At 38.2% G+C, this 18,688-nt stretch overlaps 1 protein-coding gene across 5 annotated transcripts in view; it reads right to left on the minus strand.

Annotated features, from left to right (window-relative positions):
* The window catches only part of MAPK10 (mitogen-activated protein kinase 10), a 143,144-nt gene that overhangs the window by 37,700 nt on the left and 86,756 nt on the right, over window positions 1-18,688 (minus strand). For 4 of the 5 annotated variants that reach the window (XM_083860783.1, XM_083860782.1, XM_083860784.1 and 1 more), the window contains 5 exons: window positions 13,395-13,524; window positions 12,260-12,318; window positions 11,152-11,290; window positions 10,036-10,201; window positions 6,775-6,846 (listed from right to left, as the gene is read on the minus strand). In XM_083860783.1, the coding sequence (XP_083716909.1) occupies window positions 6,775-6,846; window positions 10,036-10,201; window positions 11,152-11,290; window positions 12,260-12,318; window positions 13,395-13,524 (566 nt within the window). The remainder of the gene's footprint in view (window positions 1-6,774; window positions 6,847-10,035; window positions 10,202-11,151; window positions 11,291-12,259; window positions 12,319-13,394; window positions 13,525-18,688) is intronic. The other variant, XM_083860786.1, reaches the window with a different exon arrangement.

Below are 18,688 nucleotides of genomic sequence, written 5' to 3' on the forward strand. Positions count from 1 at the left end.
AATTAATGAAGAAAATGTTGATGACTGATTTTACTTGTGTAACTGTAGGCCAAAAACATAACACTGCTTACCAACGGTTAAGGTGCAAACTCTAGTAAAATGTCAAGGCAGCTGAGCATCCTGTGATAACAACAACTTTCTCTCTCCAAATTCTCCTAAAATGGACAGACACTTTACTGGGTAGGACCTCTCTTTACCTTCATCTCTGTTTTGAGTACTCCTGCAGATCTGTACTGATGTCTGCTCTAAAGAACCATTTCCAGGTCCTTACTTGAATTTTCAGAATGAAAAATACAGTAGCTTGTATTGGATGCTGTACCTTGTACCTTGTTTTTAAAGGTTTTTCTGTTATTTCTATGCAATTAAAAAAAAAAAAAAAAGGCACGGTTATAAAAATGCATGGTAATTCTCAGTAATACATGGGCAAAGCTGCCTCTTTTTTTCCCACATGCTACAGACTCTAGACCTGCCAATGCCAAGGAAAGTCTGTGATGTGTGGCAATCCTAATGACCATTGTGGAGGTGGCTCAAACTCTTGAAAAGGATTAAAAGCCTCCCCAAACCCTTATCTCCCTCAATTCTGGCTAAGTCAGGGCAAAGTCTCAGTTTTGTGACATTCCAATCTCCTTGCTGAGACTTTGCTGATATACCAAAACCCTTCCCTTTGTGGTTGTATTTGTTATATGCTTGAATATCAACATGTTTTAACAAGGGCTCGCTCGGCACAGTATCAGCACAATCCATTAAGATTTCCTGAGAAAGTTTTTCCTTTTTAATTTGAGGCACCACTTTCCACATGAAAACCTTAATGTTTCTCAGTAACAGTAATAAGGTTCCCAAGTGTTTGAATAATTGCCTTAGTGACTTCTACTTTTCTTCCTGCCAAACAATGTGGAATACAGGTGCTCTCCTGACAGATGCTGGGTAGAACCAAAAGGGAATTGCCACCATTTTACAAGGGTGAGGCTTCAAAACAACTTATGAATTTCTGTCATTTTTTAAACTTTCTGTGACCCAGTGGAAAGCCTGCACTGGAGAAGGCTCCTGACTCTTAGGCTGCAGTGCCAAACAAGTGCTAGAAAACAACTGTTAAAAAATGACTGAAAAAGCCATGGGAATCCTGAGCAGCGAGCTCAAGAATGAGTGTTGGCACAGGGGATGACTCATGCCCTTCACTTTCTCCCATTTTCTTTTGGAACTATATTAAAAAACCACCACAGTAAGAGAGACCTACAGATAGTCTTGCCAAGGAATGTGAAACACACTACACTGTGTCTAACAGACCACAGCATCAAAAACCTGTCTTGTAGATCCTGAATTTCCTTGCTTCAGGTCCTCTTTTTAGCTTCTTTTACATTTCGATTTAAGTATCTCTTCTCTGGTCTCAAAGAGTATTCAAGTACACTTGTGTTACCTCTTCCAGCAGGTAATATAGTATATTACAGTACTGGAATATATAGAGTATATATAGTTTATACTGTAGTCTCTCTTGCTACAGCACAAACAGATTAGCAGATCATTTGAGGATTACTTGTATGTTTTCATATCTGGATGAGGAATCACAGAGTAGAATCACAGAATATGCTGAGTTGGAGGGGATCCATCAGGATCATGGAGTCAAACCCCTGACCCTGCCCAGCACAACCCAGGAGTCACACCATATGCCTGAGAGTTTTGTCCAAGCACTCCTTGAACTCTGTCACGTTGGTGCTGTGACCACTGCCCTGTTCTGATGCTCAGTTATCCTCTAGCTAAAAAAACATCTTTTCCTGATATCCAAACTAAACCACCCCCGACTCAGCTTCATGTCATTTTGGATGTGTCCCAGTTCTTTATTTTGATCTCATCCAAATACCTGCATGCTCTTGACAAAAGACACTTCAGTATTGTTTTGTCCACAAATTCTAAATTCTCTGCTCAGCTGTTCCAATCTTTCTCAGCTGAATTTAGCACAGCTACCATCAAGAAAAAGCTGACTAATGCCACAGAAAAAAATATCCAAACATTTCAGACCATCCAATTCTCATAGGTGCCAGAAAACGCAATTGAAACTTGCCTTGGTTGAAATTCATACAAGGCAGCAGCAAATCCTGAAAATCTTTAAGGTGAGTGATGGGAAACAAGCAGTGGATCATCTTCACTGTAGCACCTGGGATCCAGTCCAAGATCCACACGGATGACAGACAGCATGGGGGTTTCATGCTAAGTGCAAATTACACTCTAAATTCTTGGGAGTATGCTTATCTGAATTTAAAACAAAGAGAAAAATGGCAATAGCCAAATCATCCTCATGTCTACTCTGAGATCTCTTTGAAACAGGCCTCATCTCACATGAGCAAACTTTAAGACAAATCCAGAGTACAAAACCAAACACCGAAGACCCAGGGAAGAATAATCCAGGTCAACAAAATCCAAACTTAGCCATCAATGCCATCATAGCTAACACACACTTAAGCAGCAGGCTAACATGAACCAGCTGATCCTACCTGGAAAGCCAGGCCAGTCACACTTGACAGTATCTTTTAAATAATCCTGATACTTATTGCTGGTTTTGATTTTAAGACAAAACAAGGTTTTAAAAAATACTACCCGGAACAAGAAAAAAAACAGACTGCACAAAAGTGCAGAAGTTTTATTGCAGTTTAAGAAACATCCAAAAATGCCCTCAAAACACTAAAATTACACCTATTAATTAATGCAGATCAAATGGAAAGATGAATTCTGCTTATGAGTGGTGGAAAGGCAGCACCTTTTTCTAAAAGACTTTCTTGATGCAAACATTTTTTCTAAGGCAATAGAACACTTTCTGTCAGATGTCAGAGAGCATCTCTTAATCCCACCACTCTCAAAGACACCTGGTGGGCAAGGGAATTTTTGAAAATCTGGCCACAGAAAACATTAACTGTATTCATAAATACTGACTTCTCTTCACAATTCCTTTTGGATGTCCATAATTATGGAATTCCATAAAAATGGAAGAAAGTTGGAATTTTTCTCTCTTCCTATTCTAATGGTATTTTCTCTTTTGACTGTCTTAGACTTTAAGGTACTTACAGTAGGAATTATCTTCTCCATATTTACAGTGGAAATTCAGGCCTAGCCAAACTCAGGACACTTGGCTATTATCACAATATATTTCTATGGATAAATAACTGCTTTCCTTTGATCTACTGAAAGTCTTACACATGAAATTGCTGTAGTACCATCCTCTACGTGCCTCCTTCTTTTCAGTGCTGAAAATAAATGCTCTGATCCCTTTATTTTCCCTACTAAGTCACTTGTGCCTTTGCTGGACACGTGTGCCACACATCACTGTTGATTTGGCAGCTCAGATCTTAATAAACCTGTCTCACCTGAAAGCATTTATTTTAAGTTTTCCTTTCTCTTCAAATAAAAAACCAGAAACACATTTCCAATCCTTAAATTGAAATCTTAGGAGATTTTGAAGATGTTATTACCTAGACCTGAACCAGCTTTGGGGAAAGCCCTGGGGTGTTCTAACATATTTCCAATGGCATCCAAGAGTTCAGGCAGTTTTTAGCTGCTCACATTCTCTCTGATTTTCTTCAACAAAATTTTCTTCTCATTCTTTCAACGAAAGTGGAATAAAAAACACTGAGCAAGAAACCCAGAAATGGACTACAAAGCTTACCAGAACTCACCAGGAATATTTTGGTTTGCAAATCCAACTGGAAATGGATTGAAAGGTGAATTTCTTCTCGAGAGGGTCTGATTTCTGGCAAGGAAGTTTCCCTGACAGTATTTTGAAATGTCTGCCTTAGTTGAATAACAAGGAATGAGGGTACCTGCCAGGCAATTTCTACCCAGTACTCTCCAGGACACTGGAGGCTGCTCTTGTCTGAAAACCAGCTGTAGCCTATCCAGACTCCAGAGCTTTCTCATGGCAGCTTAAGAGAGAGTTTATTGTTTACAAAGATAAGAGGTTCTGAAATTAATCTCCTCCATGGTTTGATTTCCACAAAGACTTTTAAAATAAAGTTTCATTTCAGGTCAGGAGCACCTGAGAGCAGTGGTAACTCAGTGGGATGTTTTAAGTGAGATTATATTTTAAAATATTTTCTTTCCATAAAGCATAGCAGCAGCTGTGATTTTTTTTTCTTAGATGTATACTGTGCCATACACAAATGTTCCTACTCCAGACTAGAAATAAGTAAACTCATATTAACAGCAAGTGCACACAGTAGACAGTCTTTTGAATGATTAAAAAGAACTGATGTATTTGATTTCTATACAGACTTGCCTCTTTCAGCTAGAAAACTCTGTGCTGGAAAGCCTTAAGTAGCCCAAGGGAAGTACGTAATGTGCTTCTGTGAAGTTTACCTGCAGCTGCACAAATACTTCTCCAGCTCTTCCTGCACCTGGGAGGGAAACTAGATCTGTTCATCAACAGCCACGGAGGGGTGGGAAATCACATGGACCCATACACAAAACAGTCCTTCCAACACTGACAACTCATTCATGGGGTCAAAATGGTTAACAAATGACTTGGAAATGAATGTAGAGTTGTTTTTTTTTTTCTCTTCTTTTTTCTTTAAGTTTGGTCTTTCTTTTTTTTTTTTTTTTTTTTTTTTTTTTTTTGGGGGGGGGAGGGGGGGGTTAAACTTCCTATTCACCTGAATTTAATCCATCATTAAAGCACAGTAGTAATTGTGACCTGGCCCACATACGTTCTATTTCAGGATATGGGATTTTCAATTATTGAAAAAGTAGGACTATTCCACAATCTACACAATGTTTGCTGCATTTGTTCAAAAATTTGGTTGTTATTATCAACTGATGCTGAAATGTTAAAAGATATTTTAGAAATATTTTACTGCTATCCCTGAATACAAGGCTGTCATAAGAGACTGTTTCCACAGCCAGACAGAAACAAAGTAATTCTCATGTTTGAACTATTTTTTTAAAGCTACATTGTCTAAATTATATAGCATTAACTTTTTTTCTAGACATGGGCAAAAGAACTTATCTCCTAATTTGTTGTTGAAAAAGGAGAGGAACCCATTAACCACGTTACTCTGCTTTTATCCTGAAACCATTCTTTGTATAAACTCTAGCTGCTTATCAACTAAAATCTCAAACTACTCTCAGAAAAGATTAAATGGAAACATCTTCAGTATTTACAGCTGAACCTTAAGTGTATTATATAGATAGTTAAGCTTTTCTTTGATTTTGTTTTTCAGAGGAAAAGAGTGTATTGTTTGGAGGAAGAGTTCTGGTGGTGTTTCTCAGGTGGTATTACCATTGAAATACAGCATAACTATCACACTGAATTACAGGTCTTGGGAATGCTGGGATATTCCTCATCAGAATATGCTCTGCATATTGAGAATATCAGAAAATGCTCTGCATTTTGAGTTTACATCTGAAGGTGTGTGTGCAGCTGGCTCCTCATGCTGCAAGGACAGCTCAGCATCTTTAAGTATCTCAAACCTACCCACTAATTTTTTTAAAAAATCACCATTTTAACCTCTCTGCCTTGTTTTGCATCCAATAACTTTCTAGCCCCTCTTCCTGTGAGACTGGAAGCAGTACAGTGCTGCTGTCACCCCCTCAGCAAACAGGAGGTACCTGCTGTCCCTCCATCTCCCTGTTAGTGAAGCAGAAATGCATCTTCACTGGGCCACCAAGCAGAGCTCAGCTTTTACAAAAAGTTGACAGAGCTGTGAGAACAGGACAGGAAGGACCCAACTTTGACAAACATGACAGGAATTACTCAAAAGTCAGCAAAAAAATTAATTGCTTCCATGGCTACACGTCTGTGAAAGTGGGGTTTTCTTCACACCAACTGGCAGTGGCTGCTGATGCCAGATTTTCGTGGTGCCCTTCTGCCAACTAGCTGAAAATAATATGCCTTTTTGTTTCTGAAAGTGGAGATATGTTATGTTGCCTCACTTTATTCTGATGGGCAAAACACACTTACTTTCCAAGCCAGCACGGGCAGGTTTAGCCTGTGATAAACAGGAGGCTAAGTAGACACCTCCTCCTTTGTTTTCATTTTCTAATATTGCTTTCACCACCTTGGAAGGGGTAAAAATAATATCACCCAAGAGAAGAAGAACAAGATGGGAGGGAAATATAGTTTAACTGACGACACAGATCTCATGCAAGTAAAGGGAAGTTCACTTTTAAATCAAGAGAATCTGATTTCAGGCCAATTTGGAAACCACAGCAGATAAACGGTTGCCTTAAACTGGGTAAGTCAAATTCTTCATTTTGTTTTAAAGAAAGAAAAAAAAAATGTTGTATTGACTCAACACTGAGCCATACAGCATTGAGATGAATCCAAAACCATGATGCATTAGCAAGCAAAAGATTATGATGTCACCACAAATGTTATGAAGTCAATATTTCAAAAACATAAAAGCAGAAAAACAGATTTACAGGAATGAGATGGGCCAAGTTAGGACTTTTTTCTTATTTTTCCTTTGAAGAATAGTAAATAAAGCTGTCCAATTTGCCATCATAATAGTTGTTTTCTATATTGCTTATTGACATGACATAAATAGTATATAAAATGGAATGATTACAGGTTTTAGAGTGACTTAATTGACTGAAATAATTCTGTGCATCTGTTTTTCATTTTCAATTTTGTGCATATCAGTAGTGCGCTATTTTTCATTCAGCCATACCTCTGGGATTCAGCTTTCTGCTTCTATCTTTACAGTCCTGGTATAGTCATTTTATGGTAAAAGGGATGGGGTGGAGGAGAGGAACAAATAATAGGTGAAGCTGCAGCAAATGGCACAAGGATACAGTCCCTTCCTGGAAAGAGGATTTTGTGGCGAACCATTTCTCCCATAATGCATCCCACAGACCATATATCCACTAGAACAGCAGAGACAGGGAAGTGAAGAAGGAGGAAAAAAAAGCAAAGTTAACTACGACATTTCACTCCTAAAGGAGGGGAAAAAGAGCAGGTTGATCAGAACAGTACAGTTTGTTTTGTGGTTTTGTTGGGTTTCTTTTTCACGTCTCACCAAAAGCTACAATAAGTAACTAAATCAATAAAAACTGTGTCAGTCAGCTCAACAGCAGTTAGTAACAACAGTGAAAAAAGTTTAAAATCAACATTTTGGGTAAAGGCCCAGAGCTAGCAAGTTAAGATCAAGTAACGACTGCACAGACCCATGGTATACACTGAATTTATGGCTAAAAACCAACCCCATTTATTTATTTATTTATTTATTTATTTGGAAAAAAACCCAAACAACCAGATAACACTAATCTGGAATAAATCCTACTTGCAGAGTTTGTAGTCCTTGTTTTCCAGCACTGAGTCTCTCTGCAGCAGCTGACAAGAAGTTCCAAATGGAACTGCTCACACAAGTAAAGGCCATATGGACAAACACCACCCTTAAAGGTTATTTAAAATTCTTTCTTTCAGGATCTCTACCTATGTCCTCTCTATCTACAGGTACCTATCTAGGTGTATCTGTCTGTACCTCCATACCCAGAGAGCTAGGCCTGAGTGGACTTTCTTTTGTACTGTGTAGGTGCTCAAAATAAATGCTATAACAAAAGCTCCAAAGGACAAATATCAACAAGACTAAGAGCATTTCCTATTCCCAATCCTGCCTTCAGCTTTTAAATGAAATATGCACAGTTACCTTATCTGCTTGACTTGGATAGGGATTTTTTCCCCCTTTAAATCTTTAAAGAAAAAATGCTGGATAGACGGCTACACAGTACCCACAGAAAAAAAAAATCTGTCTTCCATGTGAAGAGGAAAAAAATGCTTAGAAATGCTTTAAAAGACTATGTTATTTCTGAGCCTGAAATCCTCATTTTCTGGTCATGTTTGACCTACACAACCAGTTTTCTCCTCTTTTTCTTCCCCTTTCTTAACCTTCAAAAGCAATCCAAAACAAACCAAAGAAACAAACAAACAACTCAATTCTTGGTAAAACAAAATAAAGGTGAAATGTTCCATTTGGGAAAAGGAGGGTACAGGTATCAGGGGCATGGGACAGCAAAAGCATGCCTGAGGCAGTGGCAGAGTTTTCTCCCTAGTGACAGTTTTGGGACCTTCCATAGAAGTGCAGCAAACTGGTGATAATTATGCATCTTTAGCCAATCAAGTGCAGAAAGAAAATGAAAGCAGTGAACAGTCCTTATACAGGCAGTGTACGTAGTCAGAGGGGAAAAAAGTCAGGGAGCTTCAGTAATGTGGCATCATAGGCCAGAGCAGGGGAGCTAAGAACAACCCTTTCTGTTGACTTCCTTGGGAGCTGGGTGAGAGCCTCCAGGCACAGCAGCTCCTCCAACAGCTGAGCTTCATTTTCAAACGTTTTGTTTCCTTCCTCTCTTTATTTTGCCTTTGTCTAAGTAAGGCAAGATCATTCATCTTAAGCCAGATTCATTGCCCAGGAAAGTCAAAGGAAGTCTCTGTGTTAACTTCAATGGGCATTTGATCAGGACCCTTGGATGTGGCAAACATTAGAACTTTCCCAGCTGTGTATTTCATCACAAAAGTGTGCCTAACTTTTTCTTGGTGCAGTTTTAATCATGTGAAAAGCAGACTCTCTCTCTGTCCTTTCATGGACAATAACAACAATAATCCTAATCATCTACTAAATGTCTGGAGGGAAAAAAAAAAAAAACAAACAACAAAAGAATTCATTTGACAATAGAAGAACTCTGGATATTGACTAAAGAAATACCTCAATAGTGTTAGTTCAAACTTCTAATGGCACTTAGCAAAAATTTCAAACAAAATACTTTAAGGAATATTATTCCTTTATTTTCTGAAATTATTCTCTAAGCTAAGACTCTGCGTCAGCATCATCATCATCTTGACCATAATGATTTCTCTACTTTTTAGACTTCTGTATTAAAATTAAAGCTTTAAACTCATAAAAATTACAAATAATTCATGCAGAGACTTGCTAATTTCAGAAGAGATTGTGTGATTATGTTTTTAGTAGTGCTGAAGTAATGGAATTGGCTCCCAAAATCAGTTTCACTGCCCTTTACAGGATGCAGTTGGCTGTTAGTAAAAGTTCTCCTGCAGGTTAGCTAATCTCCTCAACATAGATCAAGTAGGATTCTTCTAAATAAATTCCTGGTCTTGTCACACTTGCTGTATTTGCCATCAAAAAGTGTCCTCAAAGAGACAAATGTTACCTTTGACAGCAAAATCTGAGCCATAGAACATTCCCTCCTTTCCTGCCTGGTCTACCTGGCACTCAGATGCAATTCTCAGTTTTGTTACAAAATAAAAACAACAAGATTTCCCTTCATCTTCTGCAAAATTTGAGTTCTTCCTTAGCTGTTTCTCTAAAGCAAGCACCTCCACCTGCTTTTCACAATATTTCCAAGAACCAAGATGTCTCTCAGACTATTCAGAGGAATATCCTATTTACTTCTAGGGAGATTACTTACAAATTATATGGGGTTTTTTGTGGGTTTTTTTAGTTTCAGCTTTTTCCTCTTCTCTGCAGTTCTACTTTCCATTAGAAAAAACCCGAACTCAAACTGCAAAATTTATACCTAGATCTTGACGAGCTGAAACCTGTCAGCAAAATCTGGGACTTTGTTAAATTTATCGTGAAGAAGGAATTAATTCCTGAAATTTAGATCTAGCTCTGGATTTAGAGAAATTCTGGAGGGGCTAGGATTTGCTATTTCAGCTTGTACTTCATGTTTCCTCAAACAACTCAGAGATGCAGACTCAAATTTAGAACACGTCACTCATTCAGCAATTCCAGTGGTCCCCACATTGTTTCACAATGGCCACAGAAGACAAAGAGATTCTGGACAAAACAAGCTGACTGTAGTAGTAACTTCAAGCATAATTACGTTTCCTGTTACTCTGCAATCCCACAAATTCACCAGCAGTGCATCCCAAACACATCCTATAGCTGCAGTTCACAGCAGCGAGGAACTGCTCGAATTCCAGGAGTCATTTCCCAACATTTCCCATCGTGTTTCCTGTCCCTCCTTTGGGTGTCCCTTACAATGGTGGAGGCAGAGCTTGCCTCTGAGGTGACCAGTGCAGTGACACTGCAGCCCTACCGTTCTCCTTGTAGCCCATTCCCAGGATGACCTCCGGTGCTCTGTAGTAACGTGTCACCACGTACGGGGTCATCATGAAGCTTGTGCCTGCAGTCCTGGCCAGCCCAAAATCCAGAATCTTCAACGTGCAGTCAGATTTTACTACAATATTACTAGGTTTTAAATCCTGCAAAAGACAGTGGAAAAAACCCATGTGACTGTCCTTTATAAAGCCAGGCACAGCCATGATAGGGGCAGATACTTTAGGTCACTCTTCAAATACTCTTTCCCTCTTCTGACACAGTTACTATCAGAAATACTTATAAATACACAGCAAACCATTGCTATTGTTTCTCTGGCAAACTGTTCTGGAAGTTTTTTCTACCTCAGCATACTGTGGAGCCTTACCTGGATAACAGGAGTCTACTGGTGTTAAATTAATTGGATTTAGCAGATCAAGAAACTAGGATTAGTATCTGAGTGCTGTTTTGATTAGATTATTTTCTCTTAATGCTGTGAACCTGATATGTGGAGATACCTTAATGCTTCATTTATAATAATTCAACTCATCCTTCGCTGGATGAGTTGAATTATTGGCAGCCAAATCCATAACCCTCTGTTAAACACATGACATGCCAAGAAAGGTGAACTTTGTAGAGCAACATCCACTTTGCAACCCACTTTGTCAGTCTTCCTTTTCTTCAGGGACACATTTTTGATTGGTTTTTAATGTGGAAATCCCCAATTAATAAAGGCACTTTTCAATAAAGAAGTTAAGTCAGGGTATTTTCAATCCATTGAGAATTCCCTCCTGCTCACAGTGATATGGCCTGATCCACCCTGCTATCAACCATCACACATCCTCAGCCATGTACCATATCCTTACTAGGCACAGCACTGATGTGGAACAGCAAAATGAGCATTTAATATAGACTCAGCAGTCTTTCAATTTGTTTCAGCACATGTAAATGATGGCAAATGCCATTTTCATATCCCCTGACCTCTGACTGTGGCTCTTATGTTTATATTCATTGTACTAGGAGACAGGGCTTTGATCCACAGCACACAAAAGAGTCAAGTGGCATTTAAAGTCTTCATGATCATTTCATATGCTGCCTTAAACCAAAGGCCCCTTACCCTGTGAATAATCCCTGCAGAGTGAAGATGCTTGATTCCACAGAGCATTTGGTATAGAAGGTAAGACATTCGCTCATGGTCCAGCTCCATCTGAATGACCTGGCACAGGTTGGCATCCATTAACTCCATTACCAGGTAGCTGAATGGAAAAGAAAAGCCACAGGATTATTTTTTTGTGTTGAAGGCAAATCACAGCATCATCTCAAATAAGTAACAATGCCTCTTCCTGCTTCAAAATTCACTTTATTTCTGATGACTGGGAGTAACACAGCTGGAGACTGGGCACAGCATCATGGTGGCATTTGTAGCTCACGGTAGAGACACCACTCTTTTAGCATACCAGTAAACTAATGGATTATTTGCCATTTCTTGGTGCATTCCCCAAGACAGAGACTATACCCCACATGGGCAATCAAGCAGCACCACACAGAAATGCACAAAACCCAGAAGATCCACCAGCACTAAATGATGGAACTGCTCTGCCTTTGACCAGCATGACAAGGATGGCTACCACAGTACACACAGGAATCTGAGAGAAACAGAGGTGTCTAAGGGGGTAAAATATGCATCCTCATGCAAAATGCCTCCAAAAATCCTCCTAAGCTTGTATGACTTCACAAAAGTCTCATTAAAATTAATTGGTTACTGCTTGTATCAGAGTACAGAATAGGAACACATTTCCATGCAATGTATACAGAATATGGGAAAGACAGGAGGATAAAAGGAGAGCAACTATATAAAACAGAGAATACTTAAAATTTCATTCACAGCAGGTTTGTCCTAGGCTCAGTAGAGGTAAGGTTCCAACAGAGATGCTGATTGTCTTCTACACCTACCCCTAGTTCCCCAGGCAAATAACATTACACAGACAAAGGTCATATCACAACAAATATGAAACCTGGTGGTTTTCACCTTAAATTTTCAAAAGAGCTCTCAATATGGGAATTCAGAATATTTTTCTACCCGCTAGACTCACACTATCTTTTTTAGAGGGGGCTTGTACCCCCTCTAAAACCTTTGTATTTTGCTGAGTTATTGCAATCAAGGTACACCATAATGCTCCACACATCCCTAAAGTTTTAGCTCAATTACTGCCCCTGTTACTTACACATCCTGGAACTCCTCCAGAGATTTCTGCGGTGTGAAGACATTTAATAAACTGATAATCTGAAAAGCAAAGTAAGACAAAAGAATAAGGAAAAGTGATATACATAACCAGTTGAACCTGTTTTGAAGTGTGTTAAAGGATAAACTGGTTTTTTACTGTTCTATATATATTAACACTTCTCACTTTATGCATCAGTAAAAAATCAGCATCATTCAAAATAAGATATCACAGTTCTCTCAGATTTCCTCTAGGTGCACTTGAAATCATCTGAAAGAAGGATAACCAGTAACAAAACAAAGTGCTAAGGGTGAAACACTCCTCTCCATTTTGAAGCTGCATGTTCAAAGAGACAAGTTCAGCTCAATTTAGCATAGCAGTCTATGTGCTACATAGTGCTACATGTCTTTGTGCTACAGCCAGAATTTTCTTATTTTTGAGGAATGCTAATTTGAGGGGACAAATAATCAGAGGACACTGTAGTGTCAAGTGCTGCAATTTGCCATTTTAGGGTCATCCTTTCTCTTTCCATGTGAACTTGTGATTGAGAACAAGAGTAAAATCTCTCCTTACATCACATTTTTTTAGCTCATTGATGCTTTGCATAAGGAGAAAGAGTCATTGCAAGATCTGAGGGATGGGTAAACACTGCAAACTGAAAAATTCACTTCTAATGTAAAGGAAGGGGCACACAGATATGGCAGTAGGAAATCTAGAAGGTGGAGGAAAAATTAAATCCCTGGGACATCCCTTTACAATGCAGTGTGGCAATCCTACATATTTCACTACAAAAAAGCAAGTTAATACAGTGTCAGGCAGATAATTCTAACAGATAATGGTTAAAATTAACATACAGCCCTGGAATAATACTCCTGGTGCAGCATAGGAATATTTTCACTCATTATACAGTAGATGGTGCAAGAACCAGGAAAGTCTAGAACAATCCCAGTTTGGCACAGCCTTTAAATAAGCACATGGAATACCCTCAAGCCTCTCCTGTGGCCATGCAGTACCAGACAGAGTGTAGCCCTCAAGCATAATTTACTTTTAATTTCTTCCATTTAAAAAAGGAACCCAACAAAACAATTTCCTTTCCAACACAGCAATGCACATACCATTTCTCCTCCTGAAAACTTACATTTTTATGATTCACACACTTCATGAGGACCAGCTCCCTGTAAGCTCGTTTGGCATGAGTTTGGTTCTGAAATGGTCTGCTGAGCTTCTTAATGGCCACGTTTCTGTCAAGGACGGCATCATATGCAGCACTGCAGTCATGACAAACACAGGGGTTAGTCATTTTAGAGGGTATCCAGCACTTCCCACAGCAAAGTCCTGAATGTCAGGCCTACCATTTCCTTTTTTTTTTCCGCTGAGAAAAATACTGGGACAAAAGAAGGAGAGAGTTTCTAGTAAAAAAAAAAAGAAGTAAGAGATCAAAAGGAAACATGTAGCACCACATCAGCAGAAGACAGCATACATCACTACTTCTGAACTCCAATTCCATTGGGAATTAACATTTATTTTCAAGGGCTGGGGCAAAGAAATTAAGTAAGTTCAGATAAACATACAATAAAAATGAGATGAGAAAGAAGTTGTTTCATTAAGCAACTCTCTGTGCACAGCTACAGCAGAAAAGGCTTTTGCTTTTTCTGTCACAGTTAAGAATACTTTCACAACGTGGCTCAACAACCAAGTGCCCACTTATCCAAAATTAATTTTGTGTTTTCCTTATGATATTTCTAATGGAATCAAGTCATTTAGTCATTCTTTGAGACCATATCATCCAATTCCAATAACATACCTAGAAACAGAATCATTTCACAAGGTTTTTTTACCAATTCCTGGTAACACAAAAATTTGTTACATATGCACAATTACAACTTTTGAAAATAAAGAAATGCATTGTTTGCAAAGTGAACTTTTAAAGCTGGAGCCCTAAAATGCTCCTTAAACTTTTAAATGTTTTTCACAACCTTCAGCTATTTTTCTAAATGTTACCTCCTATGTATTTGAAACACTGCTTTTGGTGGTTCAAATCTGACTACATAAATTCTGACTTCTAAACACCACAAAACACACTAAGTTCTAGAAGCATTTCCAAATGGACAGCAACCTCAGACCCTCTTCCTGATTTTTCTTTTACCAAGAAAGAGGAAAGGCATGACATGAGTTTTCTGCTAATCCATGAAAAGCAACGGTGTATTTCCCCAGAGATGAATCAACCAAACCACCCATTGTTCTAAAAATAAGCATAAAGTAAATATTTGGAATCCTGCAATTTTTTTTTTTTCTCATTAACTCTTGCTTACTGAATACATTCAGTGACAGAGGGCAACTAACCAAGTTGAGCAGAAAGCATGCAAGCATCAGAAGCTTAGTCACAAAGCCAACAAAAATGTACAGCTGTTCAAAATAGGTAAGAAAATGTTGGCAATGTTTGTGTGGGAAACCACACAAGAAGAAAAGAATTGGAAATATTGGATTTGCACTACATCTGCATAAATGACACACCAAATGCATCCCACAAGTAAGAACAAATGTTTGCTTCAGGTGATGAGGAGTTTTGCAAAGATTACTTTTTGGACTCATTTAGGAAGTCTCTTTAGAGTAGGTCTAAGGAAGTGATCTTTCCATGGCCATATCTGGAATTCTGGGTTGTACTCCAGACTCCCCAGAATGAGAAAGATAAAGACTGGAGCAATTCCACTGATGAGCCATGAAGATTATCAGGGACTGGAACATCTGTCATACAGGGAGCAGCTGAGAAAGCTGGAGTTGTTTAGCCTGGAGAAAGCTTAGGATGGATCTTATCAGTTTTCTTAAGTATCTGCTGGGAGGAGTAAAGAAGATGGAGCCAGACCCTTCCAGTGGTCCTGAGCAATCTGCTCTAGTTGGCTCTGCTCTGAACAGGTGGGTTGGACCAGGTATACTCCAACATCATCCATTTTGTCAGTTGGTAACAATTCTTTATTCTCCTGTTCATGAATGTAACTTTATGACTCAGCTAATATCCTGCCAGTCACCTATTAAACCATACTAGCAGCAGCTTAGGTGACAAGGCTATCAGAGACCCAGCCTGACTTGCTTTCTGTCTTGCACAGAATTTCACTCAACTAAACCTTGTGTTAGGAGGAACATGATGTGTGATTTACAGCCCATACAACAGTATGTAGCAGAAAGCAAACCTCCTGTAGCAGCTGTCAGAATCATGTTTCTCATTCTGATGTAGTTCAGCCACAACAGGGCATCATAAAGGTCACAACTAAAATACCCCTTAATTCCATTAAGAAAGCATTGAACAAATAAAATGCAAAGCCCAAGGATTAAAAAAAAAAAAAAAAACAAAAAACAACAGGACCTTTTAACAGTTAAATATTTTGTCCCTATTGTTCATGGACATATACTGCAAATATACTTCAGCAGGCAAATCTCTCAGCTAATCCATATTACTTGATCACCTAACTTTTAAAGATGAAAATCCTATATAAGACTCATCTGATCTATTTAAGAGATCTATGGAATCATTTTAATAATTTTTTTTAATCTCATTAGATACCTCATAAAATTACTATGAGTTAGAAAACAGCAAGTTTGTCTGGGAAAACATTTCCCTCTGCTTCTGATCTCTGTTTGCTTTTCTGAATTTTCTCTCTGCCAAAGCAACAGACAAAACCATAAATCTAAAATCAGAAAACCAAAGGCTTCTCAAACACTTGACTTTTATGATCAATTCCTGATCCTTTGCATACCGCAGAAGAACTAAAGTAATCCTTTGTAGAGGGATATTTACTTTGAGACACAGGATCTTGACTGCAATTCTATCATGGTCTTCTATCAAATGGAATGTTGTCCTACTACTTGAAGAAGTCAATATGTAAATTCATTGCCCTGGGTAAATCCACAGCCTTGATGGTTTTTTTCTGTGTTCACCAGAAAGATTTGTTTGCAGCCAGCCAACTCTGCACTTCACTAGAATGAAATTACAGATACCAGATTTCGGTCCTCTCTCTGCTGCTTGCTACACAAAATCCTTACCTTGGAACACCAAGGTTAGTGCTGCTGATAAGCCTTCCTAAGACAAGCTTCAATCACTGGCAGAAGAGTGGCTGTATAAATATGTGGCTCCAGGGATCAGGAATAAGAGAGAGAGTGATGAGTGTCTGTGAACTGTGATGAAAAGGCTGAGTATGAAAGTCACTCTAAATCTCAAATAAGAGACTGGACTTGCATCCAAAAGAGGTTCTCTGGAAACTCTGTCGTAACACTTCTTGCTCAACTGTGAATTTATTTTTTAATTTATACAGTTTCTTGATTTTATAGCAAGGACTCTAAATTACCCCTGATCGTGTAATAAAATGATAGCTTTACTGCAACATGAGCTCAGAAACATCCTCAAAGTTTACTGCCATGTCTCTGGCAGCTGTACAGACAGAAAAGGCAGTAAATAAACTCTTTCCCTATAAATCCTCTTTACAGTTAGTTTGACATGGTAAATGTTAGTGTTAAAAATGCCTTTTAAAACTGTAAATAATTTGAAACAGACCTATTTAGCAGAGATTAAAAAAAATATTGAAAATAAATTCATGACTACCAAGAGATATATGTAATTACAGCTACTTAATAAGGCTTTTTGCTGACTTTGGCAGGAAAAAAATGAAACTCCTCCTAGTCAGATTTACACTAACCCAGGTCATCATTTACCACTAGTATTTTGTGTGAGCTCAGACTGCAATGATCAATGAGCAATGATCTGTTGTCATGCATTTGGAGGACCAGGCATTCATTTTTATACCTATTGGAAAAGAAATGGAAAGCATTGTAGTTTCATGTCCAAGTTTCTATTTCAATAGACACTTACAAAATAAATACTTAAAATTATTCCTCCCATCTTTTCATCAACAGGGAAACTTAACATTTATCAATTCCATTATAGTCTACCCCAGAACAGACTGTTAAACCTACAGAAAATGTGTATTTTTTAAAATGACCTCTTAGAGATGGGATCTTAGGATAATAAAGGACAGCCTGAAAATCACATTAACAAGAATGCTAATGATGTCTTTTCCTTAACCACCAATATATGGAGTGGAAAACCTTCTATAGAAATGCTCAGATACACATCTAAATGTATATACATAGATAGATAAAAAGAAGAGCATAGATGGATGCTTTAAATCCTTTATATATCCTAAAGGATATATAAATCCTTTTCACAGCAATTTCTCTGTCTTCAAAGCCTCTGGTTTCAGATAACTATCACTACTGCAGCTTCTGAAGAAGTAATTTATAGGAACAAGAGCCAAATCTTTTTCCTGTATCAAGCAAAATTTCTGTAAACATGGTTTATGAAGCTTTAACCATAAAATGTTTCAAGTGCTTTTACTTCTGTCTGCTTGCAGTCCCCTTTCAGCCAACTACTCCAAGAAAAAAGAGTGAAAATGTTATTTTGCTTAAAGAAAACTTTTCTAAGTGTACTCTAGTAGGGGGTGTTTTGATGGGTTTAATTTGTTTGCTCCTTACACTGCCGTCATTTATCAGTCCAAATTTTAGAATGAAATTAGACTTTCTCATTCTTAACTTTTTTTTTCTTTTCTTGACACATAGCTTCTGAGTTTCTAAAGGCAGATATTCATAAACAGTGCATATTCTTCTCTTCAATAATTACTTTTAAACAGAAAAGCATTATTAGAGAGAAAACTTCTCTCCAGAAAGCATATTTAAATATGGTGGATGCTTTCCATTAAACTAGTGGAAAAATAAAAGAATTCCTTACATGCACCAGGGTGCAGAAAGTTTTCCTTAAGCAGTACAAGTCAAAGGCCACTACAACAAAAAGTCTTTAAATGTCCTTATTAGGTTTGGAAACAACCCTTTGTGCTGAAAATCCAAAAAAAAATCCAGTATGACTGTACTGAAGAGTTGCAGAACTGCTGCCAGGAATGGCTACTATACTCACTGGATTCACTCTATTCTCTCTGAAAATGCAGAGAAATTGAGACAATATTCAGAGCTGATACTGAATAAGACCAATACAGCTTCATAATGGATGACTGCTGCACTTTTCTTGTTGCCAGTTATGGTTCCATCTTGTTTTTTGTGTGTTTCTATCAGCTCACAGCTTCTTGCAAGACAGAGGAAACAGCTAGATTAGAAAATATAACCAACCTGCCTCTGCAGCTGCAACACAAGTCATCTTTTTTTTACCATCACCAGATTCCAGTTTCACAAAAAAATCAATCAATTGCCAAGGTTTTCCATGAGGTTCCCCATCACTGCAGAGATTACTGATTGGGCTCAAAATGTTCCTTCCTGCATTGCACAGAAACATGTAATCTATTATCCTGTGTTGGAATGAAGCAACACAAGAGAGGACTGAAGTGCCCGAATTGTTTGGGATTATCATCCCAGTCCTTGAATGAAAATTCAGCT

The sequence above is a fragment of the Zosterops lateralis genome (assembly GCF_965231275.1).
Source record: "Zosterops lateralis genome assembly, chromosome: 5".
Classification (NCBI taxonomy): Eukaryota; Metazoa; Chordata; class Aves; order Passeriformes; family Zosteropidae; genus Zosterops; species Zosterops lateralis.